This window comes from Prionailurus bengalensis, chromosome X (assembly GCF_016509475.1).
Source record: "Prionailurus bengalensis isolate Pbe53 chromosome X, Fcat_Pben_1.1_paternal_pri, whole genome shotgun sequence".
NCBI classification, from domain to species: Eukaryota; Metazoa; Chordata; class Mammalia; order Carnivora; family Felidae; genus Prionailurus; species Prionailurus bengalensis.
In genome coordinates this window covers 124,138,744-124,158,462 of record NC_057361.1, presented here as the reverse complement: position 1 = coordinate 124,158,462, position 19,719 = coordinate 124,138,744, and the positions used below count along the sequence as shown (strand labels likewise).

Sequence of the window (19,719 nt, the reverse complement as noted above, 5' to 3'; positions counted from 1 at the left end):
TTTTCCTTAGGTCTGGTCCTATAGACCACGGACCAAACAGGTGAGTCTGATGCTGAGTCCAATTAGAGAGTTATAAGTCCCATGAGAAAGTTATAAGAAGAAAAGATGAAATATAATGGCAGTCTAGAACAAGATACCTTCAACAGTTCATATATGCATGCAATCTGAAAAACAGGAACTGTTTTGTTTCAAGCTAGAAACATTGGCCTACAAAATAAGTCTTAATATTGTCCATAACACTCCAAAACTAAGGTACAAATATTTAAATACATAATGCTACAGAGGCCTCCAAAACATGCAAAATGTTTCAATGGTCTTTCTTCTGCCTCAAGATCTGACCCAGAACAGAGATTATTAAAATGAAACACATATACAGCCTTTGAAAACCCACCAGTCTAAAGCGGACTTCTGGAAGCACAGGACGCCCTAGTTCCTATGTGCCATCTAAACTCCCACACCCACATTCCTGAGCGTTGAATCTGCTTATGAATATGTATGCCGCCGATCAAGACTAGAAAGAATAATCAACCCAGGTGCTTGGTAGTGGAGGTGGTGGCTAGAAGGTTCTCCTCGAGTCTAGGGTCCTAGAATTTTACTTTACATTCACTGCCTTTTCATATAAAGCAACTGGGCTCCATCGGAGTCTCACAGCTCACTCAGCAAATGCTCCCAATTATTTTAAGAGCTTTGTAGGATGAGGACTATGAAAACCTCCATCACAAAACTCCTACCTGGCCTAAAAACTTGATTAAACCACAGGTCAAATTGTGGCTCCTGTTACATAATACACATTGGCTCTTCTTCACAAAAAATGCCACAAGAGACCTTTGTCCCTGAACAGCAACATTGTACCAAGCCTCTTGCCTTTATTACAGCAAATGAACATGCATGCAGGTGAAGTTTACAGAAGAGAGCAGTAAAAGCTATTCTAATATATGTTCATCAAAGCTTTGTTGGAAAAGTCAGCATTATAGGAAAACAGTCCTAATTCATTTCAATCTGCAAAGTGGAATAAATATAATTTAAATTTAGCTGTCAGTGATAGTTATGCTCCCAAATGTGTAAATACGTAGTGACACGAATGCCTCAATAGTAAGGTATAGAAGTTTGACTTTTCTAGACCCCACGTATTTGATTCATTTCATGAACAACATACAACCGACATTGTTCATGTACCAGAAGGAAACAGAACTTGGCTACCCAGCCTTCAATGCAACTTGAATATTGCTAGGGAATGAGCTCATAAATCACACAGTAATCGAAAAAATGAGCTATAACTGCCACGAAAAATATACTAAGCAAGGATTTCACTGATTCTCAGAGTATGACTGACAACATAGTGTCACCATGCGCGTTTGAGATTTACCACCTGCCGTAGCACCTGTTGACTTACCTGCCTTCTGTATTCTTCTACTGGGTTATAAACTGTCCATCCATCCACGTTAAACTTTTCTTCATTTAGAAATGCAAATATTGGCTAAAAAAGGCAAAAGGAAAAAGAGAATTTAAAGTGCAGCGTGACAGAACTGATAGCCTACTAATACTACACCCTCCAAGTTTTCACCAGATTTGCCTACCATGAAATCACAACCCAAAGTGAGACTTTCAAAAAGAAATGATGGTGAAAAGTGCACACTAGACTTCTGCTGCCTTCTTTTTTTTTTTAATTTTTTTTAACGTTTATTTATTTTTGAGACAGAGAGACAGAGCATGAGCAAGGGAGGGGCAGAGAGAGAGGGAGACACAGAATCTGAAGCGGGGTCCAGGCTCTGAGCTGTCAGCACAGAGCCCGGTGTGGGGCTTGAACCCACCAACTGTGAGATTATGACCTGAGCCGAAGTTAGCCCCTTAACCAACTGAGCCACCCAGGTGCCCCCCTACTGCCTTCTATCTTGAGTAATAATTACTTCTGAGACCTCAAGTTTCCATGGCTGCAAACATCTTTTTTTTTTTCATGTTTATTTATCATGAGAGAGAGAGAGAGAGAGCATGTGCACACATGTGTACAAACTTGAGTGGGGGAGGGGCAGAGAGACAGAGACAGAGAGAACCTTGAGCATGCTCTGCACTGTCAGCACAGAGCCCAATGTGGGGCTCAAACCCACGAACTGTGAGATCATGACCTGAGCCAAAGTCAGACACTCAACTGATTGAGCCACACAGGTGCCCCTACAAACATTTCTTTCTTTTTTTAATGTTTTCTTATTTTTGAGAGAGAAAGAGACAGAGACAAGGAGTGTGTGTACTAGTGGGGGAGGGGCAGAGAGAGAGGGAGACACAGAATCCGAAGCAGGCTCCAGGGTCTGAGGTGTCAGCACAGAGCCCAATGTGGGGCTCGAACCCACAAACCATGGGATCATGACCTGAGCAGAAGTCGGAGGCTTAACTGACTGAGCCACCCAGGTGCACTGCAAACATCTCTTTTAATGTTGCCCTTGTTTGAAATTATCTTCCAGATAAGTCAGATTTCTAGACCAAAACTACACCTATCAATTTTAAACATCAGCAATTGATCAAGTAAAACACACTTAAAAAAAAAAAGGAAATTCAGGAATAATTATTAAATAGTACAGCTGTCTCAAAACATGAGGGACAGGACATTAGGAAAATTTTTAACTGTTTGTTCTCTATGAATTCGGAATCAATGCCATGATCTCTGTGAGATGAAGGACCCAGACCTCTCCTCGCTTTTCCTTCTGTGGTTACTCTAGAGGCGATTCTGATGAATTTCACAGCTTCAAATACCATCCAGACCCTAGTGACTCCTACCTAGTAGCTATTGCTCTCCAGCCCCAACTTGGATCTGCAGGCCAGGCAGTCCAAGGGACCACCCCAAAACTCCAGCCTAAGAGGCATCTGGAAGATTCTAAAGTTAACACATCCAAAGAGAAACCCCTGACCACCCCTGTATCCTGCTCCTCCCACAGCCTCCCCATTGAAGTAGATGGAAGCCCCATCCTTCTAGATGAGCCCAAAACCTTGGTGTCATCCTCATCAGCTCACTGCTACCACCTGGTTAAAGTCTTGACTGTCCCCCATTTGCATCATTATAATAACTTCCTAACTGGTCCCCTACTTTCTATTTATTTACCTCTATAGTCAGAGTAACAGTGTCACAACCTAGGTCAGCTCAAGTTATTCTTCTGGCCCAAATCCTCCTGTGGCTTTCCATCTCACTTGGAGCCAAAGTGGAAGTCTATCCAATGGTCTACGCGGCTGTCCACCATCTGGCCACATCCCCTACCACGTCTCTGCTCTCCCACTGCTCACTCCTCTCCAGCCAAATTCACCTCCAGTGCTGTTCCCCCAAAGTGCCAAGTGTATACCAACATCAGGGCCTTTCCACCCACTGCTCCAGCTATCTGGAATCCTTCCCCCCGCCCATGGCTTTCCCCCTTACTCTTTCACATCTCTGCTCAAATGTAACCTTAAACAGCGAGACTTACTCTGATGCCCTATAGAAAAACTACATGCTACCCCCAGAACAGCACCCCCTATTGTCCTTTCCATTTTATTTCCCCATATTACTTAGGACCATTTGACAGATTGTAGATTTACTTGTTTACTGTTGGGCTCCCACTGTCCCCTCCCTAGAACATGGACTCCATAAAGACAGATGACTGCTTTGGCCACATCCTCTTTTCCTAGTAACTGGAACAGTGTCCCGTCCATAGTAGGCAGAATATGTATTTTTTGTTGCCAATGAAACTGTGAAGCCTATCCAGCCTCTGTACAATGACTTTCTCTGGAGGCACCATATTTGGGCACTTTTTCCTCTGGGGGTCTTCCTTCCCACCCATTTTCCTCTGTTATCATACTACAACTTTGAATGGCAGCATTCTCTCTCCTACGTTACAGAGAGTTTCAGGAAAAGGCTTACTTGGCAGCAACAGTTTAGTGTGTCTAAAAGGCAGGAGTTTTGGGGGTACCTGGGTGGCTCAGTTGGTTAAGCGTCCAACTTGGTTCAGGTCATGATGTCACGGTTTGTGGGTCTGAGCCCTGCATCGGGCTCTGTGCTGACAGTAGGAGCCTGGATGGAACCTTCTTCAGATTCTGTGTCTCCCTCTGTCTCTGCCCCTCCCCTGCTCATGCTCTTTCTCAAAAATAAACAAACATTAAAATAAATTTAAAAGGCAGGAGGTTTAAGGTGAAAACTGATCAAGAACATGCTGTCCAGACTCTCCTCTTCAACTTTCTAAAGCATAGGACACCCTCAGCAGGTCTCAGTTCTGGCGGTGGTAGGTCCAAGTGCTATGTATTCTGCATGGGTAGCATGCCGACCACACGATACTGATCTAGCTAAGCAATTCGCTGATTGCTTAAATAGTTAATTATTCAGTACCACTGGGGAAAACAAATGATTTCTATTAACTGAAGTTTAAACGACAGAGGGACTTTTGATGAAAACAACACGAAAATGTATGGTGTACTTCTTCATCCCGAAACAGAATCAGTAGAACACAGCAAAGCAGTCTCTGGGTGACATCTGAGCCCTGGATATTATACTGGTCAGTAGCCAGCACAGGTACTGCTCAACACTCCTGGCTGCTGTGCTGTTGACATACTTGTACATGGCAGGAGGCTTAAGGCACAGGGGTGTCATTCACTTTAGAAGAAGACCTATAATCTGCTTTCTTGAAATAAGTTCCTGATCTCAACATGGTTTTTGTTCAGTTTGCTTCTAGTTATTTGCATCTTTCCCATGAAGCTCAAGTGAATATGGCAGCCTTTTAAAAACAAAGAATAACACTGCTAACCCAAAGGCCAGATAAAACTTTCTCTCCAGAAAACTCATGATATATGTTAATGCTATCAGTGTCCTTTGACTTGCCAGCAGCATTTTCAACGTACCTTACTATTTCTCAGTCACCAATAATAAAGCAATTCCTCTCTTGCTTCAAATACTCTCTTATATCTTATATTAAAATTACTGATAAGCATAAGTTTACAAGTTTGTTATCAGAAGATGAAAGTTATACAGCCCAAACCAAAATGATATCCACGATTTCTTTATTTCTTTTTTTATTTCTTTAATGTTTATTCATTTTTGACAGACAGGGAGAGAGAGACAGAGCATGAGCAGGAAAGGGCAGAGAGAGACACACACACAGAATCTGAAGCATGCTCCAGGCTGAGTTGTCAGCACAGAGCCCCACGCGGGGCTTGAACTCACAAACCGTGAGATCATGACCTGAGCCGAAGTTGGTCATTTAACCAACTGAGCCACCTAGGCACCTCTCCATGATTTCTTTAACATGCTTGATTTAAGGGAACTCTGAACACAAGTAATATAAAAAACTGTCATTAACAAGAGAAAGATACAATGTGCTCGCAGTAGCAACATCTCAGGTGGCCTTTCTCATGAAATCATTCTGGAATGACACTTCACATTATGATGATGCCCAGATATACAGGATGATGCCATGAACTGGCATCCCTTATCCCTGAAACATGGCTATGAGAACTCTATGATGGAAACTGTCCCCAGGTTAAGAGCTGAGAGCCAGACTTGGACCTCAGATATTTCAGGAAGGTTTACGAGTCACCTAACAGCCAGATATTTCTGGTCATGAAATAGACAGCAACATATCTAATACCAAACTGGAGCTTAAGGTAAAAAAGACCAGGTGCTTAAACTAATATTTTAACCATCTAGATAAATTAGCTTACAATTACAAGGAATTAAATCTTTTTTATAAAGGACAACTTGTTACTTTTTAAAGAAGAACACGATGCAAACAGTAAGTTGTCCATACTTGGCTCTCATACTGAGGCAAGCATTCTAAAAGAATCCATGAGGATATTTTCAAAAGTTGAATGTACCCGGACTTAAGTCCCAGATATTTTAATTTTTTTACCCTTTTTTTTTCTCCTTCAAGATCCAGATAAGAGAACAAAGCGAGAATGTTAAAATACAAGCTCTCAACAGAGGAACATAAAAGAGGATTATACAAAAAAACTTACTAAGCATTAAAGGACAGAAACAAAACCCTTCATCTGCATTATTACAAAGCACAGAATTCCCTACAAGTAGGGACTTGTGACAAGCCTAATTAAGGCTTCTGTCTGAAAACTGTTAAAACCTAAAGTTAATGGGCTACACACCTTGAGGTTTTTAGCTGACATTTATTTTCTCTTACAGACAACACATTTTTCAAGACTTCGAGTCTTTTAGTGCTTTATTAGTGGGGTTGCCATTTCCCAGTCATTCCTAATGATAACCTTGGCCCGATCGGGACCCTCTCTTGGGGAGACCCAAGCACCATGGAGAGAACCCTCCTTCACGAGGATGGCTCAGGGGGAGGGGTGTGTGAGGCGGGAAACAGTGGAGTCGGCCGCTTGAACTGGTCCCGGCACCGATCTCCTTTCACTCCTTTCACGGCCCGCCCGAGGACAAGGCAACCAGGAGTCAGTGCGGGCTCAGCAAAGCCTCAGAGCCAAGGGGTTCGCCAAATCGCCAAATCCGATTGGTGCTTCGGTGCTTCGGGAAGCGCCCCCACCCTAACCCCCGTGGCTTTCTTCTGGGGCCTGGTCCCTCAGCCTGGCTCTGCCTCAGGATAGGGGCGGGGGTGCCTGGGCCCCGCCTTGGCCCCACAGAACCGAACCGGCAACTCGGCTGCTGCCAGAGGGTGGGGGGGGGGCCGTGCAATATACACAGATGACACTTAGGAACACAGCCTCGGGCCTCTGTGCAGATGACCTATCTGGCCGGCTGCTCTCCTTTTTTAAAAAAGTTATTTTGAAATAATTACAGATTTACAAGAAGTGACAAAGATGTACAGTCAAGTCCCGTGCAGCCTTCACTCAGCTTCCCCGATGTGAACATACTGCATAGACAGCTACAGTACAGTAACAGAATCAGGAAACTGACACCAGAAAACAGCCACCATCAAGTGCCTATCCTGGTTTCAAATGAGCAGGTCTTCCTTTATTTGGTTCTTTATTGGTATTTTGGCATTTCACCAATTCAGATTCCTACTAGTCAAGAGATCCCATGCATGGAGACTTAAAAAAAAAAAAAAAAGCAATCATGTGCATTTTTTTCCAGGTTTAAAAATAGCACAATGTAACATTTGAAAAATGTTAAAAGGACAAAGTTGAGATGAAAATCTCCGATTTCACACTAGGGATAAAAACAGCTCTGACAAAGAGAATGTAACTTGTCATTTAAATTTTCCTACATTTATCACTGTTGTGTCTCGTGGGAGAAAAAATCTGAAACGACAACAGGTTTTGGCTTTCACTTAATTAGCCATTGGTTTTAAATGGCAACTACATGAAGACGCATCAACTCACTTAAAACACCTAGACTGGACTTATTTATTTATTTAGTAGACTCTATCAATGTTGAGTGATTTAGAAGTTTCCTTCTTTGAGGTGGGAGAGCTGTCTGCGAATTAGGGTTCTAGATCTCATGGAGCCCCTCACGGACAGCCTCTTCCCTCAAGGACTCTTCACAGTATGTCTCGGAACTGGATGTCACAGAATCAGATTTGTAAAAACTAAATATCATTCAAAAGGGAGACAGTTACAGAAGAAAACTATTTTCATAGTACGCAGGGGAATGAATCGATAAACTATGGAGATTTAACAGTGCTTTCAAATGATGCTACCACCATGCAATGGCACGGTCATTGATGGACACAAGTTTTAGAACGAGAAGACCCTTTTCAGGAAGTAAACAAAATATAACTCTGAATATCTAGCATTAAAAGTTCAGGGGCTCCTGGGTGGCTCAGTCGGTTAAGCGTCTGACCTCAGCTCAGGTCATGATCTCACGGTTTGTGGGTTCGAGCCCCACGTTAGGCTCTGTGCTGATAGGTCAGAGCTTGGAGCCTGCTTCAGATTCTGTCTCTCTCTCTCTCTCTCTCTCTCTGCCCATCCCCTGCTCATGCTCTGTCTCTCTCAAAAATAAATAAATGTTAAAAAAAAATTAAAAGTCAGGGGACTGTTAACTCTTTCCAGATAGAATTTTGCAGTGTTGGAACAGGAATTTAAGGGAGCATTTTTTTTTTTGTTCTAACTTGATTTCTGAAATTGAAGATACCCGCCTTTCTAAAAGCTTCCATCTACCACATAAGGGTAAGCAATGTAAATGCATGTCATTTTCATCTTTTAGATTACACTTAAAAAACAGACCTCTTCATATAAGAAAAAATGCTTTCATTAAAGGGGAGGAGCTCAAATTTTTAAGGAAGAACCACAGGAGGTACTGACACTTGGCAACGTTTGTAATTCTAAGTAACATCTTCAGGTAAGTGCATCAAAGGTAATTGAGTCGAAAAATCTGACACAAGTCTCATAGGTCAAAAGCAGCTAGCACATCAACTGCCATTTATACTTCCTGCATAAATAATTCTCCTCGTCCTCTTTCTACCACCTTCCCTGGGGAAAGTGGCTTAATATTTCTGGGTTGCCATCACCTTCATATATAAATATACACAGTCATTTATTCAGGAGAAGACGACTCAGTAAGTACATTTGAAATGTCATTTGAAACCATTTGGAAAAAGAGCATTCTTTCCTACTTGTCTACAATCATAATCACTTATGGTGACATTTCTCAGGGTTCATCTGTCATACCTCTTCTCACTGTAACTGTCTCTCCTGGCAATTTTGGCCACATCTATGAAAATGCCAATGATCACATCTGGGCCTGCCAAATAAACCTTGCCCCAGGCCACAGCTCCAGGTACGCGGCCACCTGCCTCCTAGATATGTCTGTCTGGCTGTCCTACAGACACCTGCAATTCCACATATCTGAAATGGAGCTCACCGCCTCTTCCCTCCCCACTCCAATGCTGCCCATCTCAACCAATGTCAACCTGTTTATCCAGGCTGGATTCTTCCCTATCATGTCATCCCCCATCATAATTATAGTCACACAATCAACAAATTCTACTGTTCTTCTAGATCGTCCTCAAATCCTCACTCTCCTGCCCCTCTCCTTTGCCCCATTTGAAGGGCTCACAATCATGTACCCAGGTGACTAATGAACATCCCCAGAATTAAACTCCTGCCCCTCTCCATGCAGTCTGTATGCTGCAGCCCAAGCAATCTTCTGAAATCGAAATTTAATGTCACTTTACTGCTTCAACCCCTTGAATGGCTCCCCTCCCCTTCAGATAGAAAGTGGAACCTCTTGGTGGGGCAGGTTAGGCTCTGCGAGCTTTGGGGCCCAGCCTTCCCCTCCAACACCATCTGTCACCACTATTCCCACATAGCCACCAGCCCACGTGTGGGTCCAGTCTGTATCCAGTCTCTTCACATTTGCACACACTGTTCCTGCCCTTGGCTGTTTCTGCCTGGCTAACACTCCTACTCGTCTTCCAGGATTCACCTCCTCTAGGAAGCCTTCCTCGACAACAAGCCCCTTACTTGCCACTCCCCTGATGTCCTGTGCACATGCATCTATATCGTATGTGTCTGTTTGCTCTCCCAGGGGCCAGGGGGTCGGCATGAGCCCCAGCTCCCCGCACCTAGCCACAACACAGGCGTTCCAGAAATGCCTGGACAGCACAAACAGGGAGGAAAGGGATGAAAAAAAGAGGAGAAACAAGGAGAAGCCTGCTCTACCAGGCCTTTCATCTTATGAAGCCTCAAGAGTTAAAAAGAATGTTACTGGTACATGAAGAGTGATTGATGCAAGAAAGGAAACATTCAGAAATCAAACACCAAGCGGAACGAAGTGTGTGGTAAAGGTGGTGTTTCAAAGGAGCAGATCAGATAACCAATGGTGTGGTGACAACAGTGGAAGAAAGATTGGGATCCAGATCTTACGCGGACACGGTCACCCCGAAAAAATTCCAAATTGATGGAATATTTAAGTTTTAAAAAGAAAGTATTAAAATAATATTCTAGGGAGAATTCTTCTAGAACTCTGAGTAGAGAAAACCTCCCTAACAGGGATACAAAACCCAGAAGTTATAAAAGAAAACCATGCAGACAAGAATTATCCTAGCAACCCTGGCTGCTGTCATTACCCAGGTCCACTCGCAAGACTGGCCCTCAGCCGGACTCTGGGAACCTGGCTCTCGGGAGGGTTCCCATTGCTCCCTAATCGCTAAGAGTGGTTGGCGGTGCCCAAAGTGTATACACGTGATTTATGCTGAGCGCCTGCTTTCCTTCTGAGAGGCTGGGGTTTTGGTACATGTTAGGCAGAGGGGCTACATGACCGGCCTCTGATCAAAACCCTAGGTGCCGAGCTTCCGCAGTTGATAACATTTCCCATGCGTGGTCTCAACTTGGTGCTGTAGGAATTAAGTGCTTCCTGTGTGACTCCATGGGGAGAAAACTCTGGAAGCTCGTGCAGAGTTTCTACCATGACTTCTACCCCATACACCTTTCCCTTTTGCTGCTTTTCCTCTGTACCCTTTTGCTGTAATAAATCACACTTGTGAGTATGACTATGTGTTAATAAAGTCTTGTGAACTCTCCTGATGAATCATCAAACTTAGGGCTGTCTTAGGGATCCCCATCCCCAAAAAGAAAAAAAATGATGAACACTCACAAATAAAGATTAAAAAAAAATCCCCATAGCAAAAGCCACCCTAAGTCAAAAGACATACATATGGGGAAAATAACTGCAACTTGTATTACGAGCATAGCTAGTACATAAAGAACTCCTTCAACAAGAAAAAGACCAAAATTCCAAAAGAAATATAGGCAGAAGTCACAGAGAACAAATAGAAAGGCAAACAGCTCAAACCAAAAGATATTCAATTTTAGTCAAATAGGATAGGATAAATACAAAATAAAACTATGAATCCACATTTTCACCTATTAGATTAGCAGAGATTGAAAAAGACAGAAAGCATACTGGGATTGGTACAGTTGGCAGGATGACCCCACGAAGATGTCCATGTCCTAATCCCTGTGACCCATGTCATGTTACCATACATGGCAAAGAGGAATTAGGTTGCTGATGGAATTCAGATTTCTAATCGCCTTTTAAGATAGGAAGGGTACCCTGGATTTCCCCGGAGTGCCAATGTCATCATAAGGGTCCTGTGATGTGGAAGGAGTTAGAAGAGTTGGAATCAGAGAAGGAGAGTGATGATGGAATAAAGTCAGAATAATTCAAAGGACTTGACCACTGCTATTAGCTCTGTAAAGGGAGCAAGGGGCCATGAGCCAAGGGATGCAGGCACCTCTAGAAGCCGGAAAATGCAAGGAATGGACTCTCCCCGAGAGCCTCCAGGAGGAACACAAGCCCCACACACCACAATTTTAACCCAGGGAGACTCATTTTCGGCCTGTGACCTCTAGGACTGTAAGACTTGTGTTTTCATAGGCCACAAGTTTGCAGCCGTGTGTTGCAGAAGCTTTAGGAAACTAACAGAGTTGGAGGGGATGTCTGGAAACAGGCAGACACAGTGCACACGGGAGGGAATGCCAGTACATCTTCCTCGAAGGGAATTTGGTAATAGCAGTAATTCTACTCTAAGAATGTATCCTAAAACATACATGAACACATACAAAATGATGTATGTGCAAGGTTACCGACCACAGTTTGTGTAACAGCAAATGATTGGCAATGATCTCAACGCCCGTCAATAGAGGACTGAATAAAGTATGGTACGGTCAACAGAGTACTATATGGCCATAAATAGGATGAAGAAGTCTATTATTAGGTGATATGTACTGGTAAATTTAAAATCAAGGTATGGAAGGGCACATATAGCATACTATTGCTAGGGTCAAAGGGGGAAAGAATACAACTAACAAGTTGCATGAACAGGCCTAAACCATCACTGGGTGGACATTAACAGAGTGACAACCCTGGATGTCTGTGAGGAGGGGAAAGAGATGGGTGAACAGTGCTGGGAGGGAGAGATTTTTACTACATGCCTGTCTTAGTTAGCTCTGGCTAGCATAACAAGTTACCACAGACTGGGGGCCTAAAAAAGTGAACATTTATTTCTCACAGTTCTGGAGGCTGTGAAGCATAAAGTCAAGGAGCCAGCATGGTCGGGTTCTGGTGAGACCCACTTCCTGGTCTACAGAGGGCAGCCAACCAGCTCTGGTCCATCGCTTTTCCTCCAAGGTCACTAATCCCATCATGGGGCTCCACCTCCAGGACCTCATCTAAACCTACACCTCTCAAAAGCCCAACCTCCAAATATCATCCATCACACTGGGGGGTTAGGGCTTCAAAGTATGATTTGGGAAGGACACACACATTTGGTCCACAACAATACCTTTTATACTTCCTGAATTTTCAACTACGGTCATATATGGCCTATTTTCAAAATTTTAAAGTAGTACTTGTTGAATAAATGCCCTTTCTCAACAGAATATTCTTATTGATGACTTGGTTGCTGCTGGTTCTTAATTTATTCACTCTACTGACCTTAGTATATTAATTCAACAAACATTTACCAAGGGCCTACTATGAACAAGGTATTAAGTATACAAAAAGACGAGTAAGACCCAGGTACTGTCTGTAAGGGGTTAGAAATCCTCCAAAGGAGAGTGACAAGGAGGCACAACTATCAATCGTGTAAAGAGGAGAGCAGTTAAGTGCCATGAGAGGTACAGATAAAGCACCTGGGGCTCCAGAGAATGCCTAGGTTACTTCTGGAGAGAGGGGCCTGGAAGGGTAAGATGACTTTGGACATGGTAATAACAATGATGTGACAAAAAGGCCCAAATGGGACCCAAACTCCGAGAATATGAGGCCATCAGCAAACACCAGAGCACAGGAGGGGGTAGAAAAAAGTGGGGACAGTTGAGAGGTGAGGCCACACACAAAATGAGGGAGATAGAAGTTTGCACTGACACTGACTGAGAGGGAGGGACTGGCAAAGTTTTAGGGGCAAGGGAATGTGAGTCGTGTCCGGGGGAGAGGGAAGCGACAGACAGCACGTGCAGGGCTGGACCAGATCGGAGACAAAAAGGAAGCACGGCAACTAGTTTAAGTACCATCTCGGCAGTTGAGAAAAGAGGAGATGAAAACCTGAACCAAGTCAGGCTGGCTTCAGTAAATGTTCAGGAAAAGGGAAATCTTCGAGTGGCCTGGATTTTGGAGGAGGGGAAGACAGCACAAGAAACTGGGAGCACAAATGAGGAGGTTTAAGGGAAAGAGGAGAGATTAATTTTAGACAAATGTTTAGGTGTCAGTTGAAGTTATGGAGCCACGAAAGGGAAACATGAAGCTTTGGATTGCAAGTCATGCCCAGACAGGCAGTGCTGGAAGACATGAGGGGAAGAGAGACTGATGAGGGGATGGCATAGAGCGAGGAGGAGGGCAAGGATGGATTTTTCTAGAAAACCCACACTTAGCGCAAGGAAGCCAAGGAAGCTGAAAAGAAGCTAAAGAGGCAGAGGACCAGGCCCTTCAGATCTCAGAAGCCACACGGAGAGGTATCTGGAAGTGTGATGGTACAGATGCCCTAAGTGAGCCTTCTGCTGAGAACATCTAACGATGCTGGATAAAACAGAAACCTTTCTAAAAATGCTCCGATGAGCTGGCTGGGGAGGAATAAATACACAGAAGCTAAAAACTAGCCACAAACAGGAACTCAGAGACCAAGAGGAAAGCACAGGCTTTTACCTCAGGGTACTCACGGAATTGGTTTCCATGGCCTCTTGGGGTCCAAGAGATAGGACATAAGGACATAAAGCCCCAGGCCCACCCAGATGCTAGGATGGGCATCAAACTGGAAATGAGCTCCTGTACAGGCTGGCCTCCCAAGTGCTACAACCTCAGGGTTAAGCACAAATAGGAACTGGCCCCCTGAGACTCCAAGGAACTTACCTGTCTAGATTATTGGTGTTAATTAAGGGAGAAAAAAATCTCTACTGCTGTCCCTCACCAGAAATTTGTAGCCACACGGCAGCAAATTTAACCAATTCGTAGCCCAAACTCATAAAAGTCAGATGGCCCAGAAGACATCAGGCAGAGAATCTAATCTGTAACCATCCCCCATTTGTGGTGCCCTAAGATGCCTGGCGGAAGGAAATGCCAAACTGCCTTCAATCCTGGCCTCAGAGGATTCCCATAAAGGTCCAAGGAATAGGAGCTCACCGGCAAAAATCACAAAACAGCCTGGGAAACTAGGCACCTCGAGCCAGCAAACCAGAAGCCAGCAGACCAGGCCGGGCTGCAGAGAGCCGTGGTGAATGAAGTCAAAGACATGATATCCTGGGAAACAGATGGATGTTCCAGATCGCATACTTCTTTATACTTTACATATGTTTTACAAACATTTTCTTATAGCTACTCAGTAGTTAAAACACAAACAAACAAACAAACAAACCCCTGAAAGGAGCAGTGGCTTGAGAACTTACAGGGTCTTGAGTCACGTTCAAAAGCACAGGTTCCCTGCAGTAGGAGGGCGAGAAGTCAGGTGAGCTGTGAAGTGAGCAGCTGCCAAGGACGTGCAGGCAGGCAGTGAACACTAGACTTCTGAATGGGGGTGGCACTGCGGGGACAGCCCAGCTGGGAGCACGGTTCCAGGAGATGGAGAGCAGGGAGAAGAGAGAGACTGACAGAGACCAAGGCCAAGTCTTGGAGGCGGCAGGAGGCACGAGGAGACCCTCAATTGGCACACATTTACTGCTTATCCAAGAAAGAAAAAAGAGTCCTGGGCACAAAGAAACTTGAGAACTAAGACATTCTTCAGTCCTAAAGCCACATCTAGGCTGAAAGACAGGTAGAGGTAGGTGTGTAGGGGTGTGCATGCGTGCGTGCATGTGTGTGTGTCTACACACAGTACTGCTTCTCATTTCAATTGCCTTCTGAAAATGAGCTGTGTGCTTTTATCCTGTGGTCAGCCTGGGAAGTAAGAGTCCACTAAATTTCAGTCTGAAATTTTTAAAATCTCAAAGCAATTTATAAAAATTTCCCCAATTCTGGACTGGAAAACAAAGGCCCAGGGAAAAGCACCCTTGTTTTTAATAGCCTATCCACAGGACCATTTACACCTCTCATTCAAGTCATCAGAACAGATGTGCACCCCCACAATGTGTACATCGTCATTTTTATAAGCAAGTACAACTGGACTTGAGCCAGAGAGGACACAAGGTAGAACCGGCAAAGTGCTTCAGCCAGATACCAGATTCGATGTGGCTCACCAAAGCTGGCCAAAAGGAAGAGAGTGCCAAAGACTCAGAAGCAAAGGCAGGAGTCCCAGACACCTGCAAATGCAGACAGGCCCTGTCCTAAAGGTGCAGCCATTTTTAACACTCTGTCCTCCTATGCTGCTCACCGTAGCAGGCGCCACGCCATCGGTCCCCAGAAGGCTGCTAGTATCCATGGAAAAGGCTTTGAGACCCAGCTGTTTCTCTCAAAAGCACAGCCAGAGTCTCCTCTCCTGTGCCTATTCCTACTGCCCACAGGAAGGTCAAGTGTACGAAAACAAATGAGACACTGCCAACCTTTGAAACTACCTGGGTGCTGATGAGCTCACAGAGCAACAAGAGGCAAGAAACCATGCAGTGTTCGAGAGCTTCATCTAGAACGGCACAGAAAAGTACAAAGCACAGGGACACACACCCGGGTGAGCTGTGCCACCCGGAAAGCAGGAGGCCTACGTGGGGTCAAAAGATGGAAAGAAAGCAACACCGGAAAACCATTTCTGAAGAGTATCACTGCCGCCCCTCATTCACATTTCAAGATGCTTTTTGGATTTGACACACCGAAATTTAACACTTTCAATTAATCCTTTATCAAAGTACAACCGGTGGTTTGTTAAGAACAGTAACCTTATCTATATGGCATCTTTGTTTTAAGGGACTTAAAGTGTCTCACATATTATCACAATTACTTTATTAATGTTCTGGGGAACAAAAGTGTGTTGGGGTAATCATCCTTCTTTGCACCTGCTGGGAAAATGGCGCACGACTGCACAGCTGACACCAAAAGGGCACTTATTGCGTGCCAGGCACTGTTGTAAACAGTTTACATTTAATCCTCATAAAAACTCTATGGGGTAGAGCCTGTTATTATCCTCATTACAGATGAGAACACTGAAGCACATAAATATTACGTGGCTTCCGAAGTTGCCAAGCAGGTATGCGACTGAGCCAGATTCAGACACGGGCCACTGGACGGCATGGCATGTACTCGTGACCCCACACCAGAAGGGCTTTGTAAACAAGTCCTCTGTCTGCCTCTCCCTCATCAGCGGCTGCCATGAACCTGGCGACCGGGTCCCAGGCTCTACTCCTTCCAGCTCTCCACTTCCCTATGTGAGTCTACACCCCAGGATTTTTGTCAAAACTCAAGCCGTTCACTGCAACAAAATTCAAGACAGTATAGCCTACAGTGGTAAAAACAGATGGAAGTGACTTTATTAATGCCTAAATTAAGTTAAAGCATTTTATTCTACATATTCTGCCATTACCTCAAAGACTGTTTTTCAAGCTTTCTAGATGATGATAAACAGAAAACCATATACGTTACACTCCCCCTGACCCTGTACACACACACACACCTCTGAAACAAACATTTGACCAAACCATATGTACCTGTATTAGGTACTGTGCTGTTAACATTTTCTCTTCTACTCAATTTAAAAATGCTAGTTGAAAACTAATAAATTGAGTTCATGACTCAATGGTACGTTGGGATTAACAGTTAAACACTCATCTAAAATTTATATTCTGTCTGGTTATCCCAACGGAGTAACAAATGAGCAAACAATAAAGTAAATCAATGAAAGAAGAATTTCGGCATGGAGCAAATCACCCCAATGATTACGTACTCTATTCTGTAGTGCTATCAGGCTCTGTTCATATGTATAATTTTTGTTCCTGCCTTCAAAAAGTTAAGTCAGAAGTGTGGTCACGTTTCTTATAAAAATATATCATTTACCTAGAAGTAGCATTTACAATGCAGTTTGTAAAAATACAATTTCTAGCGTTTGTCAGGCAAAACAAAAATAAAGCAAGAAAATAAACACTTTGGCTGAAGTGGAAAATGCTACAAGAACAATGTTCAAGTCTTAATGGATTGACATAATATAGAAACAATTGAATTAATGGGTTGGGGTCGACTGTGGGTGGCTAAACTGTTCAAGTTCAATTCATAGTTTAGGTTGCAACAACAGGTGTTGGCGAGGATGTGGAGATAGGGGAACCCAGTTACACTGTTGGTGGGAATGCAAACTGGTGTAGCCACCCTGGAAAACAGTATGGAGGTTCCCTTAAAAACTTAAAAACAGAACTACCCTACAACCCAGCAATTGCACTGCTAGGAAGGATAGAAAGGATATAAAAATACAGATTCGAAGGGACACATGCACCCGATGTCTATAACAGCGCTATCAACAATAGCCAAAGTATGGAAAGAGCCCAAATGTCCACCGACTGATGAATGGATAAAGCAGATGTGGTGTATGTATGTATGTGTACAGACACAGACACACACACACACAATGGAATACTACTCAGCCACCAAAAAGAATGAAATCTTGCCATTTGCAATGATGTGGATGGAGCTAGAGTGTATTCTGCTAAGTGAAATAAGTCAGAGAAAGACAAACACCATATGATTTCACTCATGTGTGGAATTTAAGAAACAAAACAGACGAACATAAGGGAAGGAGCAAAAAAGAGAGAGGGAAACAAACCACAAGAGACTCTTAACGATAGAGTTGATGGAGGGGGGCAGGGGATGGGCATTAAGGAGGGCACTTGTTATCAGCAGCACTGGGTGTTGTATGTAAGTGATGAATGACTAAATTCTACACCTGAAACCAATATTACACTATATGCTAACTAACTAGAATTTAAATAAAAATTTGAAACAAATAAAAAAACAAAGTTTAAGTCCTAACGTGAACACACTACATGGTGAAAATACTACTGAGGAAGGAGGCAAGACAGAGCCAAAGGGGTGGTCGGAAAGCAAAAAGCCCCCTGGTACACTGTTCACCCCATGGCTGGGTTTCGAACCTAGGTCTCCTGGCCTCCATACACCATTTCATGGATACAACAGCAAGATTACTTGTGGCCTCAAATGCTTACAATAAAAAAAATTCACTGAGATAATCTGCAGCTGATTTACCAGTTTCAACAATGTTAACAAAGTGATATTTTTCAAGCAGGGCCCTTTGTATTGTTTAATGCAATCAGGCTTAGATTAGGGCTTCCAGGAAATCCCTTTCTGGCACACTCTCACATTCCCCACTGTGGCAGTGTGCAAACTTTTCTTTCCCTCCTGTCTCAGAGGAATTTGTCCCTTCTCCTTTCCCAAACTGCCCCACCAACTGGACTTCACCCCGTCCCCCTCAGCCTTCCCCAGGGATCCTGCTCCAGAAAGATTCCTTCTCTCTCTTGCCTTGAAAAGAGGCAAGGCTCCTCTCCCCTGCACCCAAATATATTCATTCACCTTTCTCGGGTTCTAAGTGAAACACTTCTTCCCTCAACCCAGCTGATACCCCTTTGTTTTTTAAACACCACCAACTCTTTCTTTAGATCCCTACCAACTGGCTTCTGTCTCCTTGCTCGGGCCACTTTTCCAGATTCAAAAAAGTTGGGATATGGAACAGTTCCGTATCGGGGCCACACATGTGTGTCCTATCTTTTGTATCACATCTGTGAATAGTACGAGGTAGCAACCACTCCTCATTTGTGCCCTCTGCTCCCTGACGCCACCCAACACAGTGCCCTGAAATGAAGTCATGAGGCGGCTGTACATGTCAACTTGCAGAGCAGGAACGGATATTCCAAAAGCCATGCTAATAGCCGATCAGTTTTTAGCTGTATCTTGTCTTGTATTGATTTGATGACTAGTTTAACTTTTTTTTTAAAGCTGACTTTTAGTGGTTAAAACTTAGAGAATGTAATTTCCTAAAACTCTGTATAAGCAATCAGGCTCACATTTTTTCTCAAGTTTGTCACTTTACTGACTTCCCAAGGAAGACGTAGTGATTTCTAGCACAGGTACAAGAGCTACGGTGAAGTACCACAGACCTGAGGAATCAACCCCTCTGGGGATTGCTCCAGTGGCAGCAACTTGCGATCCTAGGCGTCTGAGCTCCATCCACAACGTCCAGAAATGCATCCCGCTCATTTCCATAAAATGGATTTTTCCTTCACTTTCTACTAGCCCTGAATTCCATAAAAAAGCCATCATTATACAACTCCCATGCAGAAGTCATTATGCTGAGGTGAGAAAAATAAAGGTTGGTCCCCGCCTTGATAAGCCCATAGTAGAGCAGGAGGTAGGCAATTACTACATAATTATTACGTAAGGCAGACTGAGGTAAGTGCTTTAATGGAGGGACCTGCAAAGTCTAACAAGTGAGAGGCCAGACCAACCCTACAGGGGGCGGTGAGGGATGCACACAGTATGTAAAAGGACTTAGGGCTGAGCGAGGTGGTGGAGGATGGGCTTTAAAGAGACAGGAAGCCTGCTGGTAAAGGGGATAGAAAAACCAAAGACTCCACGCTGCGAAAGCTCCATGTATACCAGAGGAGCACACAGCGGAGCGCAGGGTATAAGCCACGGGACGTCACTGAGCATTTTGTGTGTGCGTGTGTGTGGAGAGTGGGACGCACTGACGTGATTGTAGTTCCACTAAAAACAACTGGCAGCACCGTGAAGAGTAAATTGGAAGGAGAGAAAGTGAAAGAACAGAAGCCAGTTAGGAAGCATGGCTTAAAAGAGGAAGCACAAGCAGAAATGGGAAGAAATATGTGAGAGTTACTAGTAAGTAGAACCTCTAAGATTTGGAATGGATGTAGCTATGGGTGGCAAGGCAGCAACGG

General features: G+C 43.9%; 1 protein-coding gene across 1 annotated transcript in view; it reads right to left on the bottom strand.

Annotated features, from left to right (window-relative positions):
- Positions 1 to 19,719, bottom strand: part of MTM1 (myotubularin 1) — a 98,106-nt gene that overhangs the window by 29,853 nt on the left and 48,534 nt on the right. Inside the window, exon 7 of the mRNA XM_043571053.1 lies at positions 1,394 to 1,477. Within this exon, the coding sequence (XP_043426988.1) occupies positions 1,394 to 1,477 (84 nt within the window). The remainder of the gene's footprint in view (positions 1 to 1,393; positions 1,478 to 19,719) is intronic.